The sequence below is a fragment of the Fulmarus glacialis genome, unplaced genomic scaffold (assembly GCF_000690835.1).
Source record: "Fulmarus glacialis isolate BGI_N327 unplaced genomic scaffold, ASM69083v1 scaffold30275, whole genome shotgun sequence".
Taxonomy (NCBI): Eukaryota; Metazoa; Chordata; class Aves; order Procellariiformes; family Procellariidae; genus Fulmarus; species Fulmarus glacialis.
In genome coordinates this window covers 32,229-56,446 of record NW_009212920.1, presented here as the reverse complement: position 1 = coordinate 56,446, position 24,218 = coordinate 32,229, and the positions used below count along the sequence as shown (strand labels likewise).

At 46.2% G+C, this 24,218-nt stretch overlaps 1 protein-coding gene across 1 annotated transcript in view; it reads left to right on the top strand.

The window, feature by feature from the left end:
- Positions 1 to 7,731: 7,731 nt before the first annotated feature.
- The window catches only part of MGRN1 (mahogunin ring finger 1, E3 ubiquitin protein ligase), a gene marked incomplete at its 3' end in the record, with an annotated part of 47,331 nt that continues 30,844 nt past the window's right edge, over positions 7,732 to 24,218 (top strand). The window contains exons 1-3 of the mRNA XM_009578037.1: positions 7,732 to 7,842; positions 10,764 to 10,852; positions 17,514 to 17,660. Coding sequence (XP_009576332.1) covers positions 7,750 to 7,842; positions 10,764 to 10,852; positions 17,514 to 17,660 — 329 coding nt within the window. The remainder of the gene's footprint in view (positions 7,843 to 10,763; positions 10,853 to 17,513; positions 17,661 to 24,218) is intronic.

Genomic DNA, 24,218 nt, shown 5'->3' with positions numbered 1-24,218 from the left:
GCTCTACCCGGGGCCCTGCCCGCCCGGCTCGGGGCCTCCCTGGTGGACAGCGCCGATGGATGTGTCCTCTCGGGCTAATTAGGCCGTCTCGGTGCCCTGTTTGGCTGAAGTGTAAGGGTGCAGGGGGGCCGTCTGCCCTGAATCTAACGCTTAAGCAGTCTGCCCATCCCTCTGTCAGTGGCCGCGGCCACCCGGCTCAGTCGCTGCCCTTTGGTCCTGGTGGGTCATGGTAGGGGAGCAAGGCTTCGCTTCTCCGCTCTGGAAATGTGACCGCAGCGAGTCGTCGGTCTGCGGCAAGTGGGGCATCTCCTGCTGGTAAAGAGGAAGCGACGGCGGAGTTCGGTGGTGATGCGGAAGGAAAATCGGATCTGGTGGAATATAGGATGGAAAAATTCCCGCATGACAACCTTCTTTAACTCCTTAAAATGGCAGTGGTTCTCACCTAGGAGCCGTTGGACTGACATGGCCTACATGGGTGTTTGTTTTCCAAAGGGAGACGTTCTGAAAACTTGGAGAGTTGTCAGCAGTGCCACTTTTGTGAGGCTGGGATGAGCCCATGACTCACCTTGTCTTAGACTGGCTTTTGAGATTGGCCTAGTTTAACTTGTTTAAAGAGTTTTATTTATTCTTCTCACAAAACAAGTCATCAGGGAAATTCAGGTGCTGTTTTCTCCTACAGTGTCCATTCGCTTAAAATTTTTCTAAGTTTCTGTTCTGCTAGGGCTTTCCCAGGCAGGCCAAAGAATTTGCAGAGCAGCAGTTTGGGTTCCCTCCCTCTCAGGTACAGGTGCAGTGTAGCCTTTTCGTTCAGAGACTCAAGTTCTGCCTGTGTCCGATGACTTGCTGGCTGTGACATCCTCGGGGCCGTGTGATGGAGGGGGTCCCCTCGTTTTGTTTGGAGAGGGTGCAAGATCTTCTCAGATAGAATCCTGCCATCATTACACCTTGTCTTGTTGCAGGTTGGCCTTCAGGAAGAACGGTGGTGTGGAGGAGATGGAAGGGGGAAAGCTGCTCAGAAAAATTCTTCAGCTGTGTTGGCTCTCTTAGAAAATCTAACCTGTTTTTTTAGGGGGGTGGGAACTAGTTTCTTGGGCTGCTAGGAAAGGCAAATGTCACTGCTAGGTTACAGCAGGACTCTGCGTGTCCCTTGGGTGGCTGGGGGGCTTTCCCAGTGTGGGAGACTGGGTGGGCGTGAGCTGCCTGCTAAGCTGTAGCTGTGGTACCATGGGCCCTGCTGGCAATTTTCTTACAGCCTAGAGATTGCATCTGATTTCTGTTGACACTTAGACAGGATTTTAGATAGGGACTGGATTAATTATAACCATCATATGCAATGAACATTAAACTGCTTCTTTCAAATCATCATCCTGTTGTTTCTGTACTGTTGTAATTACCCAGACTAGAATTTAACAGTGTGTTGGGCTTTCGCCAATGTGCTTGCCAAGGTAACCCCGTCACACACGTGAGGTTGCATTTGTATGTTCACGTGCACCCTGGAAGGGGACTGTTGACCTAGAAGCTGCCAAAGAGCGTTCCACGTGTGGTACCTCCCTTGTAAAACTGAACAGCTAATGCCTTCATGTAGCTGATTAAAGAAAAATACTGGTATTTCCTTTACAGGCTTTGGATACAATTAGATATTAATTAATTTTCTGTTGCACTTGCTTGGGCTCTTTCTGAAAGCATACTGGCTTTAGGCTAGGCCTTTCTCTTCGCCTTCTTCAGGTTTATCTAACAAGTATCCTCTTGACTTCAGGAAGGGAAAAGAGCTGTTCAAGCTCAAGATCATTCTAGGCAGAAGAAGAGCTCATGAACACCTCTGAGGTGGAGATTCAAGGAAGGTTACTAAGCACCAGGACAGTAAGGGCTGTTAGGATGGCAACCCCCCTCCCTTCTTCAGGTGGAGCGTGTTCAGAAGGACACTGTCCCTTCTGGTCCTACGATCAATCCTGAGTGTGTTTGTCTTGGGGCCGGAAAGATTGGCTATGACTGGCAAAGGGAAGACGACTGGAAGGGAGCGTGGCTGGTTTTATTTGATTTCAGGAAGCAAGCTAGAAGTAGTACAAAAAGTTCTTAGGCTCAATGGTTGCTAATTATTTCTAACTTGACACTGTTGCTGTGAGCCCTGTACTGCTACTGACTGCCTGACTGGAAGAAGCCAGTTTTCCATCGGCTGTGTTAGATGTTTGAATGTGTGCACCGGAGTGTTAGCCTGACACGCAGGCAGTCTCCTGACTGCTCAGGGATCACCCCTGAAAGGCTGGAAGATGTGGTGAGAGAGTGTTACCTGAGGTTACCCACCCGCTGGAGTCTTGTGCAGCACCGAGGGCTGTCCGTCACCTTTTATGTTCTTTCCCTCCGAGTCTCTGGTTTAAGCAGATCTTGACTTACGGCGAGTGTCTGGGCAAGCTGCTGCGGCTCTGGTCAGCTGCCGTCCGTGGTCAGCATCGGTTTGAAGGATGCAGGTTTGCGTTCTGGAGCAAATACACTACCTCACAAGAAATACATTTGTGCGAGGAAATAAACGCAAAATACAGGTGTTCTGACTGTAATTTAAGCAGTGTGTCAGCCTGCCTGTGAAAAGGAACACGGTTACTTTAGCAGGTCGTACCAAGTGACAGCACCTTGTTGAGTCACAGCTGGCTGCAAATGCAGTGGTGAATATTCAGTTCTCGTTTATTGACTTTTGATGTGGTTATTGCTGGGTCAGTCTCGTGCTCTGTGGAGGACTGAGCAGGTGGTTGTGGAATCCACCTTGGTCCTTATGAGCCAGAGTCCCTAATGAGGCATCCACAGATCGTTTAACAGCTTTGTTGCAACTGGTATGCAGTTTTGTAGTTAAAAATCGTCTGAAAATGCCCTGCTTATTCGTCCAAGGCTCTGGGTGTGGATCATCTGCATTTCCCCTCCTGCATCTGGGGGGCTGAGGCTGCTGAAATGCTGTAAGGTGACACCTGATTCCCTTCCCTAATCCCTCTTCGCTGGTACCTTTTAACCTTTCTTGCTTCCTTTATGGAGACTGTGCTGGCATTGTGGATGCCTGACCAGTTGGAAGGGGGTTGGAGAAGGGCCCAGTTTGTACAGAAGAATTACTGCCCCCATGAAATGGGCTAAAAATGGGTAATCGCAAAGAACAGTCATGATCTTCACTGTGCTTCTGTGCTTGAAGCAGTAAAACGATCTGTGTTCTTGCATGCAGTCTCATGATGCACCTATTGCTTTAGCAACCAGTGAGCAATGCACCAGTGTTTTCCGCAGCTCCTTCGTCAGCTCATCTCTTGTTCCAGGAGCTCATCTGCAGTGTGGAGCAGGGCAGGGAGCACGTGCCCTTGAGATGGCTTTTCTCCTCTGGAGTGGGCTCTTGATAGAGAATTCCCTGGACATTTTTGGGAGGAAGAAAGAGGAGGCAGATTACTGCTCTCTGAAGCTGAACTGCTTTGTTGTTTGGGAATGATGCTTTAAAGAAAGAGCAATTTTAAATAGGAGAGGGGTACCCAGAGTTGTACCCAGTCTGTCACTTTGTTCTCTGCTCATAAGCCATGTGTACTGTGACAGGGTCAAGACAGAAATATATTCCTGTATTTCACACATAGCTTTCGTTCCTCACCCGCTCCACAAAGCACAGCGGAGCGGTTGTCTCCGTTACTCCTGCTGTAGTTCTGTGGGGCTTTCAGCCCAACCCTGCTGGTGATGGCCACCACCACCTGCCGTTGACTGGAGCGTTCCCTTCCTGCCTTCTCCCCAGCTACTCACGAGCACCAGCCTGGAGCGCTCATGGGTCAAAAGCAGTTGCTTTTGCTACTTGTTTGTTGCTAGATTATATTTAACCCAGCTCAGAGCCACATTCCTGTTTGGTACGTGATCGCTTTCGGTGGCCCAACAGGGATGGGCGATGAGGAAGGCGAGACGGCCTCATCCAGCCGCGGTGCTGGTTCAAGCTGAGGCTGTGTCTGGGACTGTGCTGTCAGTCCGTCCCTCGGCATGCTGTGCTGGTGAGTGTCTGGCTGAGTAATTAAAAAGTACTCAATTTCTATCGCTTCACTGTTAATTCTAATAATGGTGAGAAGCCTAAATGAACGTCTAATTGCTTTCTGTTAATGAACATTGTACGATACAGCCCTTGTTTTGATGGGGCTACAGTTGTGTTGTCGACTCTGTGCTCTTGGCCGTTGTAGGGTGTTGTGTCACTCGTGCATCACATCCGTGTGTTGGGCTTGCATGGTCACGGGATTAGGACGCTGGGTTAGGGTTAGGGAGAAGTAATTATGACCAGAGCAGACTGGTGCTTAGTGCTGCTGCGTTTCTGATAATAAAACCCCACCACCGTGTTGGACTAAATGTTAAGTAGTTTGGTGTCATTTGATGCCTTGGAGAAGCCTTGGGTTCCAGTTTGTGTGGGACAAACTAATGAGTCAGACTTGGCCATTCTGGGTGTCCCAGTGGTGTTTTTCCAGCCACTGTAAAGTTTTCCACCACAAGAATTTCTCTTAAAACCACTGCTTGTGCTTCATCTACCTTAGCAGTGTCACCTGTTCATGTTGTCTTTTATCTAATGCTCTTCTATGTTTTGTGCTGATTTACTCTGGGGAAGTAAAGCCACAGTTTTTCTTTGCTCTGGCATTTTTCTCGTATTTTCTTCTTGTTTATTTGTGTACGATTTTTTCCTTGTAAGTATGTCACTGCATTGTCCTCGAGGATTTCTGTTTGTAGCAGTTCTGTGGACGGTTAATCCAAAGATTTTTTTGTTTTTCTTTTTTTCCTGCCAAAGAGGATGGTGCTTAGCATCCTTGTGTCCATAGCTGCAGAGCTCTGTGTAAAGCTGGCCTTGCAACACCTGCGTGAGGCAGGGCAAGGTTGTTTTATAGGCTGGGGGGACATGTGAGAACAGGGTTCAAGAGGCATGGTAGTCTGGCTAAAAACCTAAAGCTGTCTTTGTAATGGAGTTGGAAATAGAACCTGGAGATGGAGCTGCAGCAGGATTTTAATGCATAGGAAGTACGTACAAGCCTTTCAGAGACACTAAAAATCCTATCAGTCTTGTGCTAGATGTGTGGACATCACGGTGACCAGAAAAGAGGACACCTCGTTTTTTCCTTCTTGAAGTTTCTTTTCCTTTTAGTCCTTGGTGTGATATTTACAGAAGTGCTTTCTTAAAGCGTTTTGTCTCCAACTTGGGCAAACTCTGAGTTGCTTGTGACAGTGGTTGAGAGGAATAACGCATAACTTTAGTCTTACCTTGAGAGCTCTGAACTTAATGTGTTGTTGTAGCAACTGGTTTCTGAAAGCTTGCAATAGAATATCTTTTTTTAGCTGCTAAAACCTGTGTTATAAATTTGTGAAGACAGTTTGCTGCCATCCTTGTTTGTTAGTTTTGCTGTTGAGACCTTGTGTATGCGGCGGCTTTTGTATCCGTAGCAGCACTGGCAGAGCCCAGGGGTGTTCTGCTCACCAGTGTATTCCCCTCTGAGCTCCTCAGGGTGATTTTCCTCGTGCTTTTTGGTACTGACTGGTACTGACTAAGTTTCTTGTTTGCTCGTGAAGGAAGTGACTCTGGGGAAAAAAAACCTCCTTCATGTTGCAGGAGGTGACTTAGCAGGAAGATGAAGGGAGCCTTCAGTCTGAACGTGGAATTGAAGCTGTGGTTTCCAGTTAGATAAGTGCTGCTGTGTTGCAGGGGGTAGTGTGTATTTGTGAGAAATCCTAACAATTTGTTAGAGATCCCAAAAGTAGTTCTCAGTGGAGCAAAGACAGTGTGGCAAGTGCCTTGAACATGCTAGTTATGCGTCTCAGTGTCGTTCCAGTCGTAGGAGAGAGATCTTTCCATCCCAAGGTGCGGGAGAGGCTGCTGGCGACGCTCTCCTGGACAGCTGGCTCCCTGCAGGCGCGGGGTTTCAGTGGTGGCGAGCACTCCTCGCCTGCTGGGGCTCTGCGTCCTCTACGCCTGGGATGCAGAACTTCTTCCACAAAACAGCTCTGCTCTGAATTTGTGGAATACGGGCTTACGGAGGTGAGTCGAGCCCTAGGATGTCTTGTCCATGGGATACGAGGGAGCTGTCTGACTCTGATCCCAGATAATCAGCTGCTGCTGAGGCATCCTGCACAGGCATTGTCTTCACAGTTAATCAGATAAAATGCTCCAAAACACAATCCTACTTGAGCCATGTAAAATGTGAAATCTATTCCTGAACCCCAGTGTTCGTCATGCTTTTCTGAAGCTTAGTATGAGCATAAATCACCACAGCGTATCTCGGGTGGAGAGGCTGTATCAAGCTAGCTGTGCTTGGAGATTATATGCAGATTAGCTTTTTAATTTATTGCTTCTGGGAGGGGTGGGAAAAGGTTGCCTGTCATTTGGAGCACCTACATTTTGTTATGCTGATCCTGTAGGACAGATTCTAGGTAGATTCTGGACCTGTGCTGAAGTTGATTGTTGTATCTGGAAAGAAGGATGTGGTTCTGTAATATAAACATCTGGATGCCTGTAAGCTGAGCTCAGCAATAGCTGAGCACTACCATCGTCGTTAAAGCACTACCATCTGTGCAGAGCAAGAAGAGCCTTTCTTGAAGCATAATGGAAAAAAGCCTTAATGGAAAAAACAGAGCCATTCATGAAAACCCTTCCATTTCAGAGTAAATCATGCTTGCTCCTAGCTAAAGGGACTGCAAATCCTTCCATAATGCCTCCATAACCATTCAGATGATTAGTTACTGCTTCTGTAATGACTCGTTTTAAAACAAATTTTACGCTGTCTATGCATTGCACCTAGGGAAGTGAATGTACGTTTGGCTCAGTCCTTTCATCATGCGCATGAAAAACCCCCACTTTGAAGCTTCAAGGGAAATGGCTTGGGTGGAGCCTTTTATTTTAGTTCTCTCCTGACACTTATTTCTCTGAAATTGTAACTCCGTGAAGTTCATATTTGAGAGTCTTTTCCTGAAGTCTTTCTAGGAGGAAGTTATGTTTGTGGTGCTCTCATACATCTGAATTGATTTGGTTGACTTTGCAGTTAATCCAGTGCTCCAGAATCCCAGTGACCTTGCACATGCTTCGTCTCCTGAAATTTGCACTGTAGTGCATCGCCTTAAAGATGAATGAAACAAATCTGTGGTGAAGCTTTCAGAGCTGAAGTTCAGTTTAGTCAGTCCCAGGGTTTATCTCTTCCAGACATCCATCTTTCTGCATTTAGAACTGTCAATGTTATTAATTAAATTCAGCATCAAGGCGTATAGTCTCTAGCACTCACAGTAAAGGTTTTGTGTGGTTCTCGCCCTGGGATTTGGGAGTGAAAAAGGGGAGGGAAGGAAAAATTTGCCCCACAGGAGCCCCCCTGGCTGTGCAGGTCTTTGCAGTGGGAGGAAGCCTGCCTGAGCAGGTCAATAGTGTTTGTGGGACTGGACTTCACACTGGAAGGTGGAGAAAAGGGGAAGAATACATCAGAATCGAGCAGTATTGGAAAGAGCCAACTGCTCCCTGTCCCTTCTCTGCAAAACAAGTTAAAATGGAATTATCTCCACGGCAATGATTTATTCTAGGTTCTTCTCCCCCCTGCCCCGCTTCTACTGTTGGCAGTGGCCGTCAGTAGTACAGGGAAGGAGCGAACTAACAAGTATTTTCTGTCTTGTGCTCTTTTGTACTTGTGAATTAAAAACTGCACAGACCAGCTGTTCTCTGGGAAGCACTCATTTAGAGTTTTTTTTTATTCCCTTGTGGTTTTTTTTCTAGGAAACTACTTTGCAAGTCACTTCTTTATGGGAGGCGAGAAGTTTGACACCCCACACCCCGAGGGCTACCTTTTTGGCGAGAACATGGATCTAAACTTCCTTGGGAATAGACCTGTTCAGGCAAGTTCCTATATGCTGTCTCTTTTACCCTTTTGTTTTCTGCCTGTTCTGGAAAATCTTGTGTAGGGCTTGTAGAGGAGGATAGCACAGACCTAAGAGACCCTCGCTGCTTGGGGAGTGTCATTCCAGTCTGAGGTGCAAGAGCATTCCCCCACCCCATGTCCCAGCTTGCTGGCTGCCATAGCTGTTCAGATGCAAGCGGAGTTTTTCTAAGAAGCAGTATTCACCTTCTAGGTTTATTTTCACTTAGGGCAGAAGGAAGAAGTAGTGGGGGAAGAAGGACAGGGACTCAGGAGCACAGATTTTGGGACTAATTCTGATTGCCTGCCTGAGCAAGTGTAAAACATCCTGCAGAAAGGAGAAAGCTGGGAAGCAGATCCACTTCAACACGTGCTGCTCTCTGTGTGAGCGAGTGGCCTGCCTGGGCGTAGGGCAGTGTTAAGACAGATCTTGATATTTGGTGATTTTTGTTTGCTTTGTAACCTAGGTGGGCTGCTCAGAAAGTCTCTCCTTTAGTTTTCCCAGTTGGATCATGGAGGTATTTCTGGGCTCCCAGGTGTCTTACAAGACTGTGAAAAGCTACCTGTTTGAGTGATTGTGAACAGGGAATAGCACTGCTGTGAGGGACAGGTAGGAATTTTATGCAAGTGTTATGTTTTGGATTTCTCTTGCATCTCAGAACTGCTTAAAAAGAACCAAAAGGTAACAGAGTAGGAGCCATTTGGAGATGTTTTAAGAGTGCTGGAGAGGAAAGGGAAAAGAGCTGCTTGCTTTGCCAGCTATTTTCCTAGTTGTTTCTGCAGCTTCAAAACATGAAAGTGAAAAATTGATGTCATGGTTCTCATTTTCAGAGAAGCTGTGACTATGCATTAATTCATGCTTGTAGTGCTCCGAGGCAGTTCAGTATCACCCCTGTTTTACAGATGGGGGAAACTGAGGCAAGATGACTCAATGTTTGAATTGGACCGGTGACAAGCACGTTCTGCTTTCTGAGTTGTCCTCGGGCTGTGCCATTGGTCTTCTCAGCACCACAGTTAGTTAACAGGACTCTGCAGGGTAGGACAAGGGAGAATCCGGAGAGCACTTGTTCAAGCAGAAAGTGCAGATGAGCAACAGAATTAGGAAGGACGGACTTTAGGTGGAAATTGTTCTGGACATAACAGTGCTATGCAGGCATGGGGATGCTCACCACATACCCTACGCCATGTCTGCATACAGGGCCTGTGCAGGACAGTGGTTAAAAGCTGACCGCTTCTCCTTTGCTCTGTGACTAGCAGCTGCACAGCGCTCCAACAAAGGCAGAAGACGCAGCTGCTAGCTAAATATCCCATGTGCCTATGGCTGTAGGGACTAACCTTGCAGAGTTAAATTGCCTGCATGTCTCAGCCTGGGTTTCCTTGCAGACATCCCAGCACTGAATTTCATCATTTCTTCAGAGGGGAGTGGGTGAGACTGCTATTAACACAGTGGGACGTTTGCCAAATAGGTTTAAGAGAGGGAAGCTGTCGTGGTACATAGTTTGCCTATGTAAAGTTAATGCCCTTTGGCAGCTCTGATTAATCTTCAGGGGAAAAAAACGCTTGAACACAGAGCAGCAAAACTGCTTTCTGGACGTGGGCCAAGTTCTTGCTTTGGAGTGACTGAGGTCTTGACTGCTCTGTGTAGAGCAGTGCTACCAACCACAGTACCAAGCAGTCAGGGTGTAAGACAAGTAGTTGCTGCTGCCCCGTGAATTCTCTGCTGCCTGTGGCTGTGGCAGGGGGTCTTCTTTGTGTTCTCGTATTGGTCAGGAAACAGCACATTTTCCCTCAGGCTCTGGCTATTGCCCCACCAATATATTTCTGTGGCCTGAGGGGATGACACTGAAGGGTTGTGTCCTGGAGCTGCCCTGAAGTTCAGCTGCGGCAGCGTTTGGCTGCCTGTTTAGCAGACTCCTCATTTCTAAGGAAACGTGTATGTTCGTGGTCCCTGGTACTTCTGCTCCACATCGGTCACTCTCTCTACACCACTGCAGGGCACGTAGTAGATGTGCCTTTGAAGGACCCCAACTCTCATGAGGCTGCGTGGTGGCACTGTTGCTGGATACATTCAGAGCAACCTTCTGCCTGAAAGCCTGTCCCCTAGCTCTGTACCTTTGTGTCGTGCCGTTGCTCTGACTTGGAGCACGGCTGTGTCTCCAGTCTGAGTACCTGGCAGTGGTGTGAGTGGATGTTTCGGCTTCAGACTTCGCCAAGCAGGTGGGAGATCCAGCAGGCAGGTCTGCAGCTCTGCAGGTTGTGGTCACCACAGTAAGCAGTTTCCTTTGCATTTCTTGCTGGAGATTCTGTGACCAGTAAGGAGAATTACAGTCTGAAGCATTATCGTCCTGTATTTAAAGGACAATCTGTGAGAGAAAGTCTCTTGACTGTAGAATAGAATGAGGCCCCCTATCCCTGTCTCTTTCTTTTCTTTTCCAGAACATTTGCCCCATTGTTTCAGAATATAAAGAGTTTTCCCCAGTAATCCAGGGCTTCAGCACGCTGATTAGCAGTCAAGTCACTGTTTGCATGCTGTAATACACATGAAAAAGCTGCATTTCTTCTGCTCAAGCTGGAGGTGGTTTCTTTAGTGGAAATAAAAGCTTGTGAGAGCAAGGCTTTCCAGACTGAGAATTCAGGGTGCAGAAAAAGAGCTTGTGAAAGTGCCCTTTCTTAAGGTGCCTACTCCCAATATGAACTACTGCTGGGCCAGAGCAGGATTTTCACCCTGAAACATGCTCACTTTATCTGTAAATAGAATTCTCTATTACTGTTCCTTGTGGCTGTTGTACTGAGTACCCTTAAAGGTAGATGTTTCTTGGTTTGGGTAAATTGTATGCCAGGTAACATGCTGCTACCTTTTATAGTATAATAATAGGAGAATTATTTGCCTTTTTGTTCCAGTTCCCCTATGTAACTCCAGCTCCACACGAGCCAGTGAAGACACTGAGAAGTTTGGTGAATATCCGCAAAGACTCTCTCCGACTTGTGAGGTACTGTTGTTACCTGAACCTTTCATTTTACTCAACCCAGCAATCTGTCATCCAGAGCCAAAATGTATTTGATAAGGTTTTGGAGAAATAGCTGAATTCCAAATCCTTGTTGCTAGATATGTCCGGAGGTTTCTGTGTTCCCTGTGATCAGAGCTTTCAGGTGGTTTATATGCTCCTTATCCCTAGGCTTGATCAATCTGTGTTTCCAAACAGGACCAGCGATGTATCTGTCTCTGCAGGACAGGCTAGAGTGGTAAACAAAACCATGAAATGATTAGCATGAACGGAAGATATTAGTCAGGTTAATAAACCCTACAGACAGATTCCTTTCTGCATTCTTGTGCAGTGAGCCAGAAAGTAGCTGATTCTGGTGCAAGTCACAGGCCAGGAAGACTGACTGGTCTTGGGTGAAACTTCCTCAGGTTTCCCCTGCTGCCAAGATAAAGTTTGGTCCTAGTGTTACGCATTCGTTTAGATGGCTTGTGTCCCATGCATAGGGGAACGAGGTCTGGATAATCATGGAGTTCTGTTACCTTTCATTGCTTTACACTGAGATCTAAGACGGCACTAGCTGGATCAAATGCAATGGCTAACACTTTGACCTGCGGCTGCCCTCTTTCAAGCAGATGGCTGAAGTACAGGGGCCCAGCATACAGTGCTTTGTTTTGGTCTGAGCGACTGGGCAGATGTCCAGGCAGAGCATTTCTCCAAGGTCCTTGAGTCGCTCCGAATTCTGCATTTCAGGCGCAGGGCTGGAGTGCTGGCAGGGGGCCAGCTTCAACTCTCAGCCAAGGTGGTTCTGAGAGCATGGCGTAACGTGAGTAATTTGAGTCATAACCACACAAAACCCTCTATTTGTTTTTATGTGAAAACTGAAGGTTGGTTTTTTTGTTTTGTTTTTTTAAATGAGCAATACCTGTGGTTTCAAAACTGATTGAACAGGAAAAGAGGGAAGAACTGAAAAAGTAATCATCAGTAAACTGCTCTGAATGCTGTCTGGCTTTTTCAGCTAAAGGGTGAACTACTTCTCTAGGAAAAAGTCTTGCTTTCCTCCCACACTTGCTGTGGAAAGGGTATTTTGTTCTCCTTGCAGGCATCCACATAATCAGTGTAACATCTCTCAGAAGCCAAATGGGAAGTGGCTTTTTCACTGGGAGAGGCCTTGCTGTGAAGGGAGGAGTTGGTGGGGTTTAGTATGTACAGTTCTGTCATTCTGCTTTCTGTGGTTGCATGTCCTGTCCCCCCAAGCAGAGTTGCAGCTCTGGACTATTTGAAATGTAGTGTCGGTGCACCTTGACAGTGTCTAGGTTTGCATCTGTCTTAATTCCTGGTACTGTCGATTCTTTCTCTGCCTCATGAGCTCTCACAGGCTCTTGTGCTGCTGCGGCTGTGTTAGTGCCGACGATAACACCGCCAACATTACTCTATTTAATTTTGTGCTGATGTAGACCCAAAATGAGGTTTTAATTGGCGGTCCCCAAGGGCACATTCTGTCTTGTGCTTTTCTACCGTTCTGGAGGCTTTTCCTTTTTCCCCTCTCTGCACATAAAGACACTTTGTGCCCTCTCCAGCTTGGCTTATTCGCAACCAGTGGTTGAGGCTTGCACATTCTTTCCTGAACTAGTTAAGTTTAATTTACCACCTCGTCCACCAAATAAAATGATACTGAGCTGAGTGTCTAGGTGTAAAGTTGGTTCTGATGGTAAAGTCCTCACAAGCTTTTTGTTTTTCCTTGTGTTTAATTGAAAATTCATTGTTCACTGGTGAGGAGGGTATTGAGCCATAATTTGGAGTGTAGGGCTTTATGGAGGAATACAAGGAAATGTCCACTCTGGGCTTCCTGCCCGGCTCTGACCAGACAAAATTCTGAGCTTTGCCAAATCCTGAATATTTACAGCAGTTTTGGAGAGAAGCAGTAAACCTGTGGATATTGGTGTTGAAGTTCTGAGTCTTTGACACCTCATGTGAGCGCTTGATTTCTAGCAGGATGAGACTTTGTGAACCTCAGAGGAGGGCAGCATGAGTTTTGCTGTTAACCACTAACAGAAAAAGACTGCCTCATGTCTGTCTTCTGGCCCTGGATTGGAAGCTTTATTTCAGAGCTGAAGTACTGGTACTGGCTGGTACCGGCTGTTTACTCGTACTTTGAAAGCACTTCCAGTTGCAGGAGGAAGATCAACTCATGAGGCAACGTGTTTCGTGGAAGAGTTGCATCCCAGGACAGCCTCTCTGCTTCAGCGTGGGCTTTGGACTTCGGATAGCATTGTGGAACAAAAGTGCTGAAGGAATCAGCAACTATAGTGGTTTGGGAATGTGTCTGAAGCAGCAGCAATATCATGGAGAGTAGTGAGACCACCGAGCATTTTGGATAAGGGCCTGAGAGGGAGGCAGATGATGGGACCGAGGGGAGACAGGTGAGTTGCTGTGAGTGCGAGAAGGGAAATCCCTTCTCTTCCCTCTCCAGCACAGTGGGGCTGACCTTGATCCTTGGAGCTGTTCATCCTGTGGTGGAGGTGGTGATGGTGAGGGTGCTGGGGCTGCCTGCTCTGCAGCCCTGGATAGCGTTAAACTCGTACACATCTCTGCAGAACTGCCAAATAGGAAAGCCTCCATTTGACGATGGTCTCTACCAGTATTGACTTTCATGGGGGAGATGTCAGCTAGTTCTTAGTTCATTTAGTGCCTGCTCTAACACTGTTGTAATGCATATCTCACAATACTAAGTCAAGCAATACTTAGCATTTATCCTGCATGTCTACTAAGTTGTTGATCAAACTCTTTAATCCCCTCAAAGGATGAAATCGGGTTCGACTCGACCTATTTCTATAAAATTGTCGTGGCTGCTGTTAATTATATTTTTATATCTTAATTCTTTAACAGACAAACAAAAAGTTCCAGCATTTCCATTGTTTTATCCAGAAGTGATGTCAGAGCAGGTGGCCTCAGCTCCCTTGGTCATCCTCCTTTGCCTTTTTCACCATGATGTTGGATCAGCTATTTGTTCTCAAAGGTGGTCAGTCTTTTCTGCTCTATAGATGTGATTGTGAAGGCTATGTGATTAACTTGTGCGCATGACTGAAAGGCACACCTAGCAAAGTCACTGGTTTCTAAATTTGTGCATGCATCTGTGGCCACCTCACATCAACACCGTAGGGCTTGACTAAATGTACACTGTAAACTTCAAGTGCAGGTGGAGACAGAAGAGCTCTTGAACCACCTGAACCACTCCTGAACCACCTCCTTGTCTGCCACGTCTGTTGCAAAGAAAGAAGGAATGCAAAATGTGTGACTTTGTCTTGTTACTCCCCTGAAGTTACATCCCACCATTCCTGCGCCTTAAGGCGGAACATGAGATGTCTCTGCCTCTCAAAGTTTGCACGAAAGTGGTCATTGCTTGTTCCTTGGTCCAGCTACCAGCTGGCATAGCTGCTCATGCAGTCTTTTCTCACCTGAACTCCTTGCTATGTGGCAGATGATATTCTTAACCTCCAGCACCAGGCATGTTGCAACAGGAAGATGTGTACACAGCCTTGCTGTGACTGTCACCATTTAGGCACGTATACCTTGCCCCCTGCTCGAGTGATGCTGTTCCAGGCAGACGGGGCTCTGACTCTCCTACTTCCCAGCTGATGCATCCTCCAGAAACCTTCTCTCCAGGCGCTGCAGTTGGTAGTGGCCCCTCAGTGGTTTCCCAGGGCAACAGATCTATTCTAGTCTAGGTTTAATCCCTTCTTGAAAGGATGGAAGCACATTCTGAGTGCTGACAGGGAGGTGCAGAGGTGAAGTTGGGAGCAGGAGGATGATCTGGGAACCTGTATGGTTTTTGTGACTTCACTGAGAAGAAGAAACAGGCAATGGTTTTACTAATGACATGCTGCTTTTGTGTGATTTGCCCCCACCCCCAGGTCTCCCACCTTGTTACTTGAGGCTGTTACAGGAATCTAGATCAGTGTTGTCAATCTGTAACTCATGCCGGGCATCTCTATTTTAATACCTGCCTATATATGCAGTGAGTATATATTACTGGTAGATGAAAACCGGGACGTGAGCCGGCAATGTGCGCTCACAGTCCAGAAGGCCAACCATATCCTGGGCTGTATCAAAAGCAGCATGGCCAGCAGGTCGAGGGAGGGGATTCTGCCCCTCTGCTCCGCTCTGGTGAGACCCCACCTGGAGTACTGGGTCCAGCTCTGGGGTCCTCAGCACAGGACAGACATGGACCTGTTGGAGCGGGTCCAGAGGAGGGCCACGAAAATGATGAGGGGGGTGGAACGCCTCTCCTATGAAGAAAGGCTGAGAGAGTTGGGGTTGTTCCGCCTGGAGAAGAGAAGACTCCAGGGAGACCTTATTGCAGCCTTTCAGTACTTAAAAGGGGGCTTGTAAGAAAGATGGGGACAGACTTTTTAGCAGGGCCTGTTGCGACAGGACAAGGGGTGATGGTTTTAAACTAAAAGAGGGGAGATTCAGACTAGATATAAGGAACAAATTTTTTACGATGAGGGTGGTGAAACACTGGCACAGGTTGCCCAGAGAGGTGGTAGATGCCCCATCCCTGGAAACATTCAAGGTCAGGTTGGACGGGGCTCTGAGCAACCTGATCTAGTTGAAGATGTCCCTGCCCACAGCAGCGGGTTGGACTAGATGACCTTTAAAGGTCCTTTCCAACCCAAACTATTCTATGATTCTGTGAGTATAGGTCTATGAAGTAGCCTTCATTGGTGCTTGCCTGGAAGGGGTGCTGGTTCTCCCCTGCCCTACTTCTGGAAGAAGTGGCAAGTGTATTGTAGCCTGGATCCTTCACTGCCAATCTCGGATCAATGGAGGGCAGCACAGCAAGAGATAACTTGCAGAAGCTTGTGCTGCTGCTGTCTTGGACACACATAACACTTGTGAGCGGATTGTTGCCATCTGTGTTCTTGGGTCAGTCCAGCACAAAATGTTGACGCTACCCCTGTGTTTTCTATGCAAACCTGCCCTGCTGGCTGGAGTGTTTCTTGTTTACAGCCTTCAAGTGCCATGGTTTTATTCTTTGAAGGCAACTAGCCTTTGTGAAAATACCATCTTGCTCTATATTGTATATTGTATCCAGGCTGCTGCGGATGTTTGGGCTCTCAGTTCTTGGGATTTGTCTTTTTTATACTAGCATGTTGGGTGTATTCTAGCTTGATTTGCTGTTCTGACCTAGGTGAACCTCTGGCAAAAGTCTTGTTTGGAGCTCTCCAAGTCCTTCAAGTGTATGCTATAGTGATTCACATTAGTACAAGTATGTGTGGTAGGTATTTGATTATACTGCTCTTAAATTTTATTTTGCACCTTCTGTATTAAATTGCTGAAGCTGAACATTTCATTCTTGTTCAATGTGGTGTTAAGTAAAATTCATGCTGGAACCCTCTTAATTAGGCAGCAGTTATTACATCTCAGTGAACTTGGTAAATAAGGATTCCCTTGACAGTTTTTAGATTGAATTGCGGAGGTATGCCTAGCCCATTTCTGAGTATTTTCAACAGTGCAGTGTATTCACTGAGACTGTTTAATGAAGGGAGAGGCCGACTGATACTGTGAAGTCAGAGACGGTGCCAAGCTTTTCCTGAATAGTTTAGCTGCTTGGCTTTGACCCAGGCATCGTGGCAATTAAGGTAATACCGATAGACAAGTGAGGCTGGAGCTGGGCGGCAAATCAGGTAGTATTGTACACCTCTCAAAGGCAACCTGCTGCATTCACCATTCCTACATGGTGCGTGAACTAATGGTGGTACTACAGTGATAGGATTATAGTGGGATTTGAATTTATGTATGAGAATCTGCTTCCGCCCTGCCAGGGAATCTGGAACTTGCTTCATACCAACTTCTTCACCGGATTTGTTACCTGCCTTTTCCAGCGGTAGGCAGAAGGAGGTAGTACTGGGCAGAGGTGATCACGTAGTGGGATCCAGCTGTGCCGTAGCTCATAGCCAAGTTATGACGCACCTTTATGTTAATTGAAATAACCAACATAAGAATGAGTTTAGAAGTTATCATGCCTCTGTTACGCAGTTGAATTTATTAATTTTGGTTCATACAATAAATGTGTGCAAGCCTCAGTCATTAGCAGCATCAAAGGTTTAGTTGATTTGTATATTTAAAGGTATTTGAAGTTCCTATATTTGGATGCTTTCTGATTTGAATATCATCTTCTGTGTAATATTGGAGGTACCTTTTGTTGAGCTTCAGGAGTTTTGTGTTACAGAAACCTTGTTTTTCACCTGTCATGCACCATTTCATTTGCAGAGTTAAAAGAATTAGGCTTTAGACTTCTCAGGCCCATGCAGGATTTCTTTAGCCCAAATACTGAGCCTAATGTGAAGATTTAAGAGGAGGGAGAACGTTTCTTCTCCTAAGGGTTTGACATTCAAGAGTTCACTTTCTTCTCTCATTCTGTGTCCTGGCACTGTAAGGCTGGGTGAGATCCCTCAACACCGTCGTTACATAATTGACTTTAACTTCAGTCAAATCTTGGAAGAACCTTCCTCAGAGGAAACAACGGAAATCTCCTGGGAATCCCCAGGTGGAAGCCCATGGTGCCTTGACTGCCCAGAACACCTAGATTGGAGTCCTGATTTCCAGAGTGATCTTGATGATACCTCATAAATATATGTTCTAATCCTCTGGCATTGTCTTTCAGGTATAAAGATGATGTTGACAGTCCTACCGAGGAGAACGGGAAGCAGAAAGTCCTGTACAGCCTGGAGTTCACATTTGATGCGGATGCCCGTGTAGCGATCACAATCTACTGCCAGGCTACGGAAGAGTTTGTTGGTGGTATGGCAGTGTAAGTCCTGGGCTTGTGGGTGCGTGGAGGGGCACAGGAGCTCTCAGGTGATGAACCTGTCAAGCATCTCTCACTAATCACCCCCAAGGGCATGCTGCCACAGATGATGGAGAGGGAAATCTCTTCTTTTTCTGTTTTGTTTTATATATTCTGATAGCTTTGAATATTACTTTCACTTCCCTCCCCCACATAGCCAATATCCTCTCTCGTTCCCTTTTTGGTTTGTTTTTTGAGTGTGGGGAAACCATTCTGTGTGCAACAAAGGAGAGGAACTCACAGCTGTATGCTTTGTCAGCAAGATGTTCTATGAAATTAAAAAAAACAACCACCCTTCCCTTCAGATACTACCTGTTTTTTTTCCAGGTCACCTAACTCACTGGATTTCTGTGTTCCCTGTGACGGGAGCATCTGGGCCACAAAGTTCAGTCTGACATTCACATAGCGAGTCTGTGGAATTGTGTCCCACCCAAAGCCCCTTTTGGGATAAATGACCACCTCAACACAGGCTGTTGTGAGATGGCTGTCAGGAGGATTTACTGCCCAAAACCCTGTCTGTGTGTTTCCTGCCAGGTATTAGCCTTTGGCTAGCTGTAGAACGAATGGTCAAAACGTCACCCGTGCAGTCTTTCTCATATCCTGGTAGTGCATCCCCACAAATTTCAAAACCTTTTTATCTAAATTGGCACATTTAAACCATTCCAATCAACAGTGTTATCTAATAAGACTACAAAAATTCCCTCTCTGTATTAAGAGCTAAGGTGGCTGAAACGTGCTCTCCCTGGTGTGAATTGGGTACACGTGAGCTGCTGGTATGTTATGGCAGGCTTCCGATGGCCATGGGACAAAGAATTCTTTTTGTTCTATGGGTAAAGGAAAATTCAGGCTGCAGAAGCTCTTGGCTTCCTCTAGTAGAAGCTTTTGGCTGATCAGCGGCTCTGTGCACGTAGTGCTGACGGCTTCTGCAGTGGTGCTCTGGATTTGGGGGTAAATTTACGTTTTATTGAAGGGATCTGCAGAGGTTTCAGGAGGAAGAAATATGTATGACAAACCATAAAATGGCTTATGTGTTTTATGCAAAGTATAAATCCCACTAATGATCAATGAATAGTGGATTTTTAGAAACGAGACAAGCTCAATGCTCCCATCCAGATGTGCATTCCTCCAAACTGGAGGATATCCTGATCCAGAATTTTTGTTTAGGCCCCTTCTCTTCTTCTGTTGAAGCCTATGGCTGCCTTTATTTTGGGGAGGTAGTAAATTAGCTCCTTTTAAGTGCCTGAAAAATATCTCTCGACAAACTCTGAAAATGCTTTCTATTTAGATCCAGTTTTTCCTGAGCAGAGCTGAATGCAGCAGGATGCCTTAGAAATCCTGATAAAGTTTCCGTGTTCTGTCTCTTGGGTCCTTAGGTTTCCCGTGAATTTAGTGCTAGTGAAGGTGTTGGAATGGCAGCCTTGGAGATTGAAGTCCTCTTTTCCTAATACAGGTACAACGTGGAGAGGTGGCCAGTGTCCCTTGTGCTGCCCTGCAGTGTTCGTTGTTTTTTGACCTAAGAAGGAAACCGCTTATGGGCTCGTGGGGAGAACTGAGGGCCTCTATGGCCAGGGTGGATGTATTTACATTGCCAGACTTCAGCCATGGCTTAAATCAGCAAGTCTTGTTTTAAATCTTGATTTTAATCTTGTTTTGCATACTCACTTGTTGGTTTACCTCAAAGGAGAATTTGTTTGTCACTGGTCAGTAACAATGAAACATCTGGATTTACAACTCAGTGTAAGCTTCATATCAAACTTTGTGCTACATTTTACAAAGAGCTTAAGTCTGTAAAGAATATGCATAGAGTTTAAAATGTATTTTTTCAGACTCCTAGTTAAGCATTTTGTTATGTCAAAATGGCAAAAAAGAAAGTTATTCTAAAAAGAAAAGATAGTTTTTTTTTTTTTTTAACCTGTGTCTTGAACCAAGCTGTGTTGGGATGGAAGTGCAACTGAATCACCCGAGACCAGCAGTGTTGCATTCTTGTTGGTTAAAATGCTGCTCTGTGTTGGACTCATAAGAGACTGTCTTGTCATATTGTGCCTTGAATAATAATTGCTTAATGGGAGTATTATAGTTACCGAATATAACTAACTGTTTCTGGACAGAGCGTGTTTTCAGTCTTCTGTAACTAGTAGCTCTCCTCTCAGAACTCTGTCGGGTGATTGGAGGAGGAAAACACAGTTTCTACTTCACTTAACACGTTTTACTGAAATTTAGTGCCATGCACTAAGCCAGTGACTGTCACCAGTGCTGTTGTCTGTTCTTTAAAGCTTATGCAGCAAACATGAACTACCTAATTGCTTTCTAAATTTAATTTGAACAATTCCTAGGTGGAGTTTCTGAAAGTTAACACAACCGTCAACTTCAAAGAAAAATATATTTTTTTAAAAATACAAATTTTTTAATCCACCCTGTCCATGGTTCACTGAGAGACGGATCTCTGTTCAGATGGCAGAGGAGAAGCCTTTGTTCATGAACCCTACCTGCCTCTGCACGAAACCAGGATCAGTAGTCAGCAGTCATTACTGCGCTAACGCAATGTAGCTGACGATACTGTGCTGCCCTGCTAGGATGGCAGCAGTGCCCAGTGCACTAAACCTTTACGTCAAAAGTCAAAGCACTCGTATTCAGCTCTTGCTTCCACTGCTGGCCTTTTATTTCATAAGTCATACTTTAATTTCCCCATAGTATAGGAGTGATGAACTGTCTGTCTCTGCTCTGGAGTTCTTGGACAATAAATGTTATATAAGTGGGGGGGGGCTGCACCAGAAGCCAGGGAACCTTTTGGGAGGCATGATCCTGATTTCATGCAGATGTGTAGGTAATAAGGGCTGGGGGAAGTGAGATACAAATATAGACTTTATAAGCTGCTTTAATTCAACCCAGGCTATTTTTTTCATGAGGAAGTGGCTCATGAAGCACGTCTTGGGGCTAGTGCAGCTGCCTGAAGTAGGCATCTCTGTTTCTCTGGATTTGCTGGCTGCTAGTAAAAACCTTTTGAAGCTCTGATTTCAGCTTTGCAAAGCAATTCTGAAAGGGCAGTGCTATAATTACTTTGATTTATTCTTTTCAAATTCTAGTGGAAAAAAAAAATTCTGGGCTGCATTCTTAGAGCTTTAAGTGGAGCGAGTGCATTTTTAGTGCACTAATAGGAATGCAGCTTCCCCCTGCCTGGGCTGGTAGTTTTTCCTTTTTCTCAATTTCTTTTGGTGTTAACAGCTACATTCAAGGAACGAGCATGTGCAAAAGCTGCGCTGTGTATAAATTCAAAACTTTTTCTATTGCTGTGTCCAGCACTTGATTGGGAAGAAGATGCTCTTTAAAACAGAACACTTTTTTTTTTTCCACTCTCCTAAATTGATGCTAAATCCCAAAACAGGAGAAACTTTCTGGACCCTTGTCAAAAGCAGAAATTTTCTCCTAGTCCCCAGCCTGCAGCATGGCTCCTTAGAAGCGCTAAACAAGTTATTCTTGCTTCTCTGCTGAAACAACCACTGATCCTGATAGTATCAGTGCTCTAGCTCATGTGAAACTCCTGCTAGGAACCTTGTTATGTTCATACAATTTGGGGGGAAGGGAGGGAGGGAGGGAAGGGAAGGTGGTTCTCCCTGAGCAGAGGCATTGCTTGTTGTAGAGCCTCTGCTCATCTGAGAGCCACAATGCTCTGTGTGTCATGGGCCTGCCTTCAGGATTAGCTGGTCTCCATGACCAAAGGGAAGCCTTTCTCTCTGCAAGCCAGGAAGCTTCCTCCTGGAGTTGTTTGGACTCCGTTTAAAAGCTGGTGGCTTTATCAGTATGTGCTGCCTGCCCTAACCTGTCTTAAAGGAGCGTTCAGCAGACTTTCCCAGGTAATCGCGCTGGGAGATATGCTCAGCTATACTGTTTCCCAGCCGAGATCTTGGGAACACGTAGCTCCCAACTGCTGCCTGCTTCTTCTCCTGAACTGTTGAACTCTTGAGCTTCACAGGGAGCTGTATCGTCACCTCTGTGGGACTGCAGTTGACCAGTAAAGTCTGGAGAAGGCGAATGTGTGGCTGTTGGTGATTGTAGAGGTGTCTTCACCTCTGCAGCCCCGTGCCCAGGGGAAGGTACCCAGCACTTTCTGGTGCTAGTGCAGGTATCTGTAGAAGCCTCTTAGATGAAATGGGAATTAGTTGAAATCTAGAGGGGGCTGCTGCTCTCACCTTCTGAATATCTTGCCTGGTTACTTTATGCTGAGCCCAAAGATTCTTCAGACTAAAACACGTTATTCTCAGAGGACCAGCTGGAGCATTACCCCAAGGGTAGCAGAGACCAGATCTGCCTATGTCCAGAGTCTCTTTAATGGCATGGAATTAGCGGTGACCTGCCTCTGAACAGCTCAAGACCCCCGATATCCTCAGTTTTATTTATTTTTCTGGTTGTGTCCATTTTCTTTGGTTTTGGAAATCAGCAAACTGTTCTGCTGTGCTTCTGTTTCCTGTGGCAGTATCCCCAGTGAGCTTTACCACAGCGTCTTCCCCGAGGATCTGTTCTCATCTTTGGTTAGTGGTGGGTGTGCTCTTGGGGAGTTGGTCTGTGATCTGGCTGGCTTGGAGAGAGTGATATTTCTCAGTTTGTCCTTTCCTTTGGCTTCAGTTTCCTGGCAGCTGGGTAGAAAGCAGGGAATATCCTGGTTGGGGAAACCATCATAACAGCTTGACTGCTCACCCGTGAGGACAAGGCTTGTATTGCTCAGTGTCACTGAGGCACAGCAGTACCTGTCAGCTTCAAAAATATCTTACAAACAAAGAGAAATTTGCCGTCAGAATCCGTGATGCTAACTGGGTTTTAAGACTAGCCAGCCGGAGAGGCAGCTCCGTGCCTGCGGTAGAGGCGATCGGCCCATGCAGCAAGGAGGGGTTCAGCCATCTCGGCCAAAAGGCAAAGGGTGACCAGGATGGGCCCTATCTAAATGGCACGAGAATCTCTGCCTTAGCATATAGGAGGCACAAACATGCAGGTGTGCGAGCTGTACATCGACTACTTGCTGGTGATTGCCCATAAGCATGTAATTTCCCCCCAGATGAATGACAGGGTTTCCCTGTCTGCATTGCATTTCCACTGCAGGCCTGGCAGTACTCCTCAGCAGCTCCTAGAGAATAGTTGAAGGACTCCCAGTTCATAGCCTGCCTTCTCCTGCAGTAACTGGTTCATGTGTTCGTACCCTTAGATGTCTTTGGTTTAGGAGACAGGTATGTTTTTTGCAGCAGGCTGCAGAAATGTTCATATTCTCCTTTTGCGTGTGCTCTACAAATGCATCCTTTCCTTTTCTGGCAAAAGCCTTGATATGCACACTATTAGCCTGTTCCTGGGAGGGCCCCCGGGACTTTTCCAGCTGTAGGTATCCTGCTGACTAGCAGGAAGGATTATGTAGTTAAAACATGACAGCAGCGGTTGTTTCCTCAGGGGAAGAAGTCAAACCAGCCCTGTAGCTGGAAGCACTTAAAACAGCCAGCTCTAAAGACATCAGCAACCCAGGCAGATCAGGAGCTGATGATAAATATGACATGAGAGGTTTGAGTTTTGCAGCCTGTTCTTATGAAAAAGATCTTCCTCTTTGGACAGAAAAGGTTCTCTTCCGTATCCTAGTAATGTTGCCAAGCTCTGTTTTCTCATTATGAAGAGAAAACACAATGAAAATAGGTCAGTCTAGCTCGGCAATCCTTGCCCTTTTTCAGGGCTGTGCTGTTTGTGTTGCTGATGCACGAATGAGTGTACTGGATATTTTTTTCCTTAAAAATCTCATTTCCTTGTTTGTTTTGCAGTGCCTGCTACACTCATTGCAAACATCCTACTGCAGTCTTTTAAGCTGACGATGGACGTGACACTGCAATGATTATATATTCTGTCTGCATGTGGAAGTTTGAATAGTTGGTTCGCAAAATGAAATCCAACTGAAACGGGTAGCTCAGCGCATGGCTGTTTTCACTAAAGCTTGCGTAGGAGAGACAGAGGCACTCAGATACTCCTTTGATTATTTAATAGCCTCTGTCTATTCAGGGCCTTTGAAAGGTGCTCTTGCTGCTTTTGGCTGTGGACTGTGGTGATTAATATGAATTCTTTGTGTAGAGAGATTTCTTCTGTGTGAAGAAGTCAGAGGCGAGTGCTGGTTTTTGCTAGGCGCAAGCCTTTACAGCTGAAGCTGCTTTGATCCAGGCAGACACCAGTCCCCAAGGGAATGCTGTAGTGTGCAAAGTTCACAGGCTGGAGAGCTAAATTCTATAGATTTCACCGAGCAGACAAACCCTCTGTCTTTAATAAGAGTTCTGGCCTTTTGTGCCTCTCTGTGTAGCTGTTGTGTAAGCTGCCAGCTTTGAAGCCTGGTTGGAGTCGTGAGCGCGGTGCTCTCACCAGTAAGTTCAGCAGCCGAAGGCAGACCTCTGCAGGTGCTGGAGCGGGATGTGGGCGGCAGGGTTTCAGCTGCGTGGTAAGGTGTTTGTGTCTTCCTGGCCTGGAGTGGAAACTCAGTCCTGGGAGGAAGCAGGAGGGGAGGAGAAG